Consider the following 8,424-nt stretch of genomic DNA (forward strand, 5'->3'; position numbering starts at 1 on the left):
GTAAACATACCATAAACCCGCAAAGTCGACGTTTCGACAAGATCGCCTCGCGGGACTGACATCCCTTTTGGGACCGTCTCTCCCTCTCTGCCAATGCCCTACTCTGCGGACCACTGGGGAGTGCACGAGGGCCTAGGAGAGCGGCTCTAGGGGGTGAAAGGCCCATGATTTGCCAACAAGATAAACTCTCCATTTTGACGAAAAGAGATATATACAGCCAGTTCACGAAATTCGAAACAATCGACATCACTTTGAGCGCTCTAACACGCAATACTCGACATCTTGATACACCAGTGCGGTCCAGTCCGTAATAATCGACATCAGCGGAAACAGCGTGGTTTATACTTAACGTAGACATTTACTTCTTCTTTTATTCCTTTATCCTTGTTAATAAATTATTATTATTATTTTAAATACACTTTCATAGCCTGCGTTATATGTCCGACAAAATCCCACATATAGAACGTTCTGTCCAAATGAAACATGGACTTTTGTTAGTACAGTTTGACTTTTTCAATTATCTCAGAATCCATGAACCGGCGACGGCGAAAAACGAACGACGATACACCATGATCTGACCGGTGAATCTGGCCAGTGAAAGCATGATGGCAAAGCAATGAAGCGACGGACATTTGTCGAGTATCTGGGCTAAGCTTTAATCGATACGATTCCTTGACATGATTCTCATTAACGAGAACGAGCACGATACCAGCTGATGCGCTGATAAACGCCATTACGGCGGTTCTTTTACTCGAGCCCTCGTGGCAGGCTGAGAACAAAGAGGTTAAGAGTGTCGTCGACACCGGGCACAAGAAGAATTCATTTGCATTTCTTTCGACTTTACGCTGTAGGAGCTGAGGAATGTCAGCTGAATGAGCAAAGTTCGAGCCTCTGATCCTAACACTTGGTGTAATCAAAGAAAAAAAATGACCAAAGGGTCAAATGGATCTTTGTTAATTCTTATTATTCGTTCAGATAGATCTGTTGGACCTTGCATACAGGGTTTAAAATAATTCTGAGAGTGTCTGCTGAAGGATCTAACAGTTCGATTAGGGACCCCCTTCTTCTACCTGGCGGTAGAAAAAAATATTTAGACGGAGACAAGTTGCTTCAATATTGTAATATAAATTCAGATACACTTCTATATTTCCGAGAGAGAATTCTGTGGAGTTTAGAGGAAACCAGACCCGAAAACCCCTGCACGACATCTTTTCAGCACCGCGGTATTCTTCCTGCGATCCCACGTGACCCGATTCAGACAGAAAGTGACGGATCGTGTTCCCAAGATCCTCAACTTTGTATATGCGAGATAGAATTCGGATCTGTGGACTTTGGAGGCAACCAGACCCGAAGTACTCGGCCGGTGCACAAGCCAGCACCGCGTATTCTTGCTTAAATTCCTCCGTTCCGCGATCCCATGTGACCCGATTCGGACAGAAAGTGACGGATCGTGTTCCCAAGATCCTCAACTTTGTATATGCGAGATAGAATTCGGATCTGTGGACTTTGGAGGCAACCAGACCCGAAGTACTCGGCCGGTGCACAAGCCAGCACCGCGTATTCTTGCTTAAATTCCTCCGTTCCGCGATCCCATGTGACCCGATTCGGACAGAAAGTGACGGATCGTGTTCCCAAGATCCTCAACTTTGTATATGCGAGATAGAATTCGGATCTGTGGACTTTGGAGGCAACCAGACCCGAAGTACTCGGCCGGTGCACAAGCCAGCACCGCGTATTCTTGCTTAAATTCCTCCGTTCCGCGATCCCATGTGACCCGATTCGGACAGAAAGTGACGGATCGTGTTCCCAAGATCCTCAACTTTGTATATGCGAGATAGAATTCGGATCTGTGGACTTTGGAGGCAACCAGACCCGAAGTACTCGGCCGGTGCACAAGCCAGCACCGCGTATTCTTGCTTAAATTCCTCCGTTCCGCGATCCCATGTGACCCGATTCGAGAATTGTAGACTTTGGAGGCAACCAGACCCGAAGTACTCGACCGGTGCACAAGCCAGCACCGCGTATTCTTACTTCCTCTCTTCCGTCCCGCAATCCCACGTGACCCGATTCGGACAAACAGTGACGGATCGTGTTCCCAATATACCCAACTTTGTACATGCCAGATAGAATTCGTATCTGTGGACTTTGGAGGCAACCAGACCCGAAGTACTCGGCCGGTGCACTAGCCAGCACCGCGTATTCTTGCTTAAATTCTTCCGTTCCGCGATCCCATTTGATCCGATTCGACGTTTTAGCCCAATTTAAAAGAAGTTACTCTCTTTTGAAAAGTTTCCACATATTTCTGTCCACGACTGTAGAATGATCTTGAGAAGCAGTGGGTTCGTAACTAGTACAATATTTAAACTAATTTTCTCAATGTGTTTTTGATCAGCGAGGAAGAAAAATGAAGGTTGTGGAGCATTTCCTTGAAACGTCCAATTTTTATCATGAAAACAATAACTGTAGATAAAAATCACCCTAAATTTTACTTTATTTCCCAAAATTCTACACCTCCATATTTAAATAGCTTATTCCAATTTGTTTCACTCTGTTCGCAACACTTGTAGGTATCGAAATGAACTGCTGGAGAATTGTGACTAACCTGTGGAAGAGAGAATGGGTTTAAAACTGTTCTTCTCGGCAGCTTAAACGTTTCGCGAACTGCAAAACAGCGAGACGTGTCTCCGAGATAGTGGAAAACTGATACGCAAACGGCAGTCGCTACGTTTCTCGCCACTCGAAGAACTAACGGCGTATTTCCGTCGTTAATTAAGGATGTCAGAAGGGGCATTCAGAGCCGAGAAAAGGCCACGTGCCTGGAGGGAAGGGGGAAAGTCGATGTTACGAGTGTCAGCTTCACAGTCGTGTCTAACGAAGCTCTGATGGAAACTCCTCGGTAAAAAGAAAATCGAACCGATTGTAATTAAAAGTTGTATAACGAGAAGGATCGTCCTCAGCCGCGAATTTCTTTCTTTACTACGGGGCGCGGCGTAGCTCCTCAGTCAACAAAGAAAATGAAGTTTTTCTACTCCAACGGTACAAAAAGTATTTTTCAATTCCCCCCTTTTCGAGACACATTTTTCTTCTTCTAGCTTCTGAACCAACGAAGACATAGAATTTTCCAACACCAACGGTGACAAAAGTATTTTCACCAATTTTTTCTCTTCTTTTTTTATGCAACTGTTTTTTATCTACGATATTAAGAATATTCGTTCTGAAAGCTTCCGATGCACTCGAGGGACATTAGAACTCTTCTCGTCTGAGAGACGAATTTTTTTTTCATTCTTCTTTTTCATGAAACTCAGTTCGTTTTATTTACAATGTTATGAATATTTCTTCCGTTTTTTTCTCTCTTTCTTTTGGAAGCTTCTGAAGCACTCGAAGAATGGAATTTTTTTTTTTCATCTGAGAGGTGAATTAAGATATCTCTCGGAAGAAAAATGGCGAATCCCGACATCCCAACCCATTAAAATTAAGCTAAACACTTTACAATCCTTCTTCGTACTTTTTCCATTCGCGAGGTTCTCGTGTGTAGTGCTCTTGAAAGTGGTTTCAAATGGCCAGCAATTTTCTGGAATCATAACAAAAGACAAGATTTATGATTGAAGAGGAGCTTAAGGTGAATTAACGTTAAGTGAGGTATTTTGAGAGGGAGAGAAGCTAGAAGAGGGAGAAATGGAATTTTTCATAGCGGACAGACCGCCATCGAGAGTGGCTCGTCGCCCTCCAGGGTTTAACAATGCTTTCTGCGGCCAGGACAGCGGCATATTTTCGCGTAACACGTGAAACTCGAACGTAATATCGGTACAAACAGGTGGAAACTAGGTCAGCCAGGCAAACGTGCCGAAAATGAAGCGCATTCTTACGTACCGACAAATTTTTTCCCCCATTCAATTACTAGTCTCGGCTGACACTCTATCATGCCACGTGTGACTCGGTACTTTGCTATAGAAAGTGTAAATTCTTTCCACACGCATTTGACAGCCTGCACTGTGTGGAATACTATTCTGAAAGAATTTTCGAAAAATTCGAGAAACTACGAAAGTTTAAAGTCAACATCGTTTTAATTAACTTGGAAAAATTTCTTTTCTTATCATCAGTCGGTAGGTTGATGTGTGTAGAATAAGTGTGAAAACGAATTGTTCGGAAATTCGAAAAATTGATAAAGTTACGTGGGTTTCATGTGTATATATCTGGGTGAATATCTCGGAAACTAATAATCCGCTCCATTTGATATTTTATAGGGATGTTTGTATATAAAATAATTTATCTACCATCAGGGCAACTGTGATAATTTTATCTTGGTTACTGTTTTACCTGCTGTTCGAAGGAAAAACTAGCTTCCCTTGAAAAAGTGATTCTTCCACTTCGGAACGCTGTTATTCCGTTAACTTGGAAAATATTTCAATTGTCAATTGTGTGAAGGAAGAATTAAGCGGAGCGAGGGAAGAACTTCACGGTGCCGGAGAGATGACGAGCGGGGTAATTCGCGTTTGGTTGCTATATTTTGCTCTAACTTAATCCAGTGACAAGTTCATCGACCCTTCATAATGGTCCGTGTATTCCATTAACTATACATTGCACGTACTCTAAAAAAAGAATTTTTTTATCATAAAAACTCTACTTAATACCCAGAGAAAAAACCGTCAAATTTTGTTCAACAAATTGCTAGAAAAGAAATTCCTGACAAAACGTCCTGTATACTGAACCTCGCGATCACCATGAATGTCCATTTTCCCTACGCATATATCACCTCAACCATACACCATAGAAACCCTCAGAAAATATTTTCTCATAGTACATGCATCGCTTAAGTGGTCTTCCTACTGTGACGGGTTGCAAAAATAAAATTACCCTTTTTTTACATTTTCTTGTAGTTTAACATCTCGAAAATATGTCCACGAAGTTTTAAAGCTTAATGTTCAAAATTGGCAGAGATATGTGCCCTCAAAGAAGCGGTTTTATATTGTCTTAAACTGTAGTTAAAACTTTAAACGCGTTTTTCTCGAAACTGGCTGACACGATTACCAAGAAACCGGAAGTCCGGCCCACTCGAAATTTGTCAGGTATATTCAGTAGATGTTGCTTTATCGTCTGAACTAGAATTGTGCAAAGATTTTCAAAATTCAGTCTTGCGGTCAAAAAAACCCATCATTTTTTCTGCTAAAATCGAAAGCAATTCCTTTGAAACCTTGCCATATCTCTATTTCTCAATATTTTTTTATTATTCTAGTTCAGACGACAGCCACGCGTCTACAGATTAAGAATACGTTTGCAGTTTGTATTCTGGATAAGTACAACGTCTGATATCACGTCAGCCATCGGGAAGGATATCTTTCAAGGCGCTCTCTTCACGGTGGTCCTATTTCACAACAAATGGATATTTTCGCTTGTAAAAAATATTTTTGCGTTCTCAAAAGATGATAGAATAAACACACAAATTTGCAATAGGGTACGTGCAGCACTTGCTTCGTTTTAAATTTCCGAAAAATTCAGTTTTTCTCAGCCGTCACAGTAGGAAGGCCCTTTAACAACCCCCCCAAAAATAACTATCAAATTTTGTTTAATAGATCGTCGAAGAAAGGAAAAAAAATTCCCGAAGAAGTGGCCAATTTTCGTAACTCGTTACGAGACGACCCTTTTTAAAGACACTCTCAGTGCATGCTAAACTTATTTCCGCCAGACAAGACACCTAAAATTCCCGTTCTTGTTTTTGGACGAGGAGAAGGGGGGACTATCAAACTGTAAAGAAACTCCGGCAAGCTTTTTCCCCGCTCGACAATGGCCGAGAGAAATAAAGACGCGGGGGCTTTAATAACAGAGACCAGCCAGACAAATAGCCGGCTCTTCCTTTGTACCGTGAAAGAGGCGCAGCCTCGAAAGACGCCAGAAATTTCGTTTCGAGGCCCGGAAGTGTTCCACTAATTTCTATGGAAATACAGGCTGGATTATAAACCAGACCCCGGCTGCCTAAGGATCGCCTTATTCCACGGACTTTACCTTGTGGATTATAGCGAAAATCATTTTTTAAGGGTTGCTCTCCCTCGATATTGCCTCTCACGCTTTACTGCTGCACGCTGCTGAAATGTTTTCGCGATGAAACGTAAAACCCCGGGACCTTAGGGTACTCATTTTCGTTAGATAAGACGAGAGGGTCCATTGGATCGTTAAACCGGAAATTTAATGGCGGTAGATATTATAGGAAATTTGTTAGACTGATTAGAGACCTGGCGTAGGTTAGAGGGAAACGTTAGAATTATTTTTAAGAGAATAACCGTTTTGTTTCTGACAGAAAAATGGAAGATTGATCTTTAGCAAGGCTCTTAAGGAAAGAATAGTTCTATTTGAAAGTAATATTTGAAAGAAAACAGAAAATGGATTATAAGTTGTTTTATAGCACACTCTGTCCTTTATGGGTACTAAATCGGGCAGAGGAATAAAGTGGAATATCTTAAACGCCCTGGATGAAACAAGAGCGATACCATAAGCTCAGAACTACAATAAGAACTACTCGATCAATAAAATAGTGGAAAAATTCCTGTAATAATCGATAAAGAAATCAGTGAACGATAATCGTTAGAAAAGAGCACGAAAAAATCGATGTAATTTTATATAGGAAATTTAAAAACAAAAATTGAATTGCCTGGCGAACCAAAAGAATTATATCACCACAGACGAGATATAGAGTAGACCACTAATCCAATATATTTTTTTGTGTACGTCACGGGAGCTCTAGTGTGCCTTACCATTTTCGTGTCACTTCTGACATTACCGATTCAGCATAGAATAAGATTACAACATTAGTAGTGGTTGGAATTAGAACTAAATTCAAATAAAGTGTAGGCACAGACGAGGTACAGGATAGATCTTGCACTTAATGTATTTTTGTGTCTAACGTTCTGAAATACCGATCGTGTAAAAAATCAGAGTTTTTGTTATGCCCTCTACGATATAAAGCGACGACTTTAGGAATTATATACAATTCAACCATCAAAAATGGTAAAGTCGACAGATGTAAAAAGTCCTTGTTACAAAAGCAATTTAAAAACCAAGCGCGATGACGGTTGCCGGCGAGAGTTTTTGCCTGAGTCGTTAGGCTCAGGCAAAAACTAGCTAGCTCGCCGACGTCTAATCTCCGGGCACACGCATTCACTCACACACGAAGTCGAATGTTTGGGTCCGGACTAGACGCCGGCAACTGTCACCGCGGAGCAATAAACTTCATCACTCTGTCTCGCTCCAACCGCCGAGACACACGTCATCAGGGCAACAACTTCGCCGAGCGATCGTTCACCGGCGATCGATCCATTGGACCGATCTTTTTCGAAAATGTCCAATCCGAGTCGTCTGTGGCGGTCCCTCGGCGGGGTATAAAAGCCGGACGACGGTCCGCAGCGGACGTATTCTCAAGGTATTCAAGGTATTCTCAAGTCTGATCCGAAACTACGGAATTACTTAATATCGCTGCCGCTCCAGCGTGTATTCACGATTCGGTGCTCCCGAACGTGAATACGTGCACAGCGAGCTACACTGACGGTTATCAGTTAAGAAAACATTGTACGGTTTTATGTATTGTTGGACAGTACACGAATTGTTGGTTGAAACCTGTATCCTTCCTATCTCTACACTAAAATCAAACGAAACAGTCCTCTTCTATTAAATTTGCATACAAAGATACATACATGTATTGGATTGCTTGGGTAGAACTGTTCACAATATTTTTACAGTAGTAGAACATGCGCATGTGATGAATCATCTACTAATAAACAATTACGTTACTTTTTTATTTGTAATTTCATAATTATATTTAATTCCAATTCCAACCTGAATCGGTAATGTTGCGACGCCAATATGGTAAGGGTCTTCTCGGCCCGCGTGCTGTAGACACAAAGTCATAAGATGTTAAAACTATCCTGTACCTCTCGTCTATAGCAGCACACATCTGGTGACTTTACCGACTCTGATAATTGCATTGAACGTAATTCCTGAACCCACCACTCTAAACTGTAGAGTGTGTAGCAAATTCTCTATTTTATTTCTCACTATCAGTATTTCAGGATATATGAACATACACAACATGTTCGATCTTTCCAGCATTACACTGGCATCATTTCTGCGTTATTTCACATTTAATTACGATAAAAGGAAATCTACCATGGCAAAAGACGTAGATCGCTCCAAAAAAGGTTTTAATCAAACTTTGAAACCTCCGGTGAGAACACACGTAAGTGAAAGAGCTCCAAATAGTTGAAAACCGTCGATTTTCTAACATATACTACAATTGCTAATTGTTGTAGGTGCTAGAATGTCGCGTTTGCGAAGATGTGTTCACCGTAGACGGTGAAAAAGTACCAAGGTTACTGCACTGTGGTCACACATTGTGTCATTCTTGTCTTCTACGTTTGAAACCTTGCTTGACAGAGC

General features: G+C 41.5%; 1 protein-coding gene across 1 annotated transcript in view; it reads left to right on the forward strand.

Annotated features, from left to right (window-relative positions):
• The first annotated feature begins 8,155 nt into the window (after positions 1–8,155).
• LOC108575692 (E3 ubiquitin-protein ligase TRIM23-like) overlaps positions 8,156–8,424 on the forward strand; it is a 2,815-nt gene continuing 2,546 nt past the window's right edge. The window contains exons 1-2 of the mRNA XM_017938561.1: positions 8,156–8,224; positions 8,298–8,424. The exon at positions 8,298–8,424 is cut by the window's right edge and continues 446 nt beyond it. Coding sequence (XP_017794050.1) covers positions 8,156–8,224; positions 8,298–8,424 — 196 coding nt within the window. The remainder of the gene's footprint in view (positions 8,225–8,297) is intronic.

This window comes from Habropoda laboriosa, unplaced genomic scaffold (assembly GCF_001263275.1).
Source record: "Habropoda laboriosa isolate 0110345459 unplaced genomic scaffold, ASM126327v1 scaffold295, whole genome shotgun sequence".
NCBI classification, from domain to species: Eukaryota; Metazoa; Arthropoda; class Insecta; order Hymenoptera; family Apidae; genus Habropoda; species Habropoda laboriosa.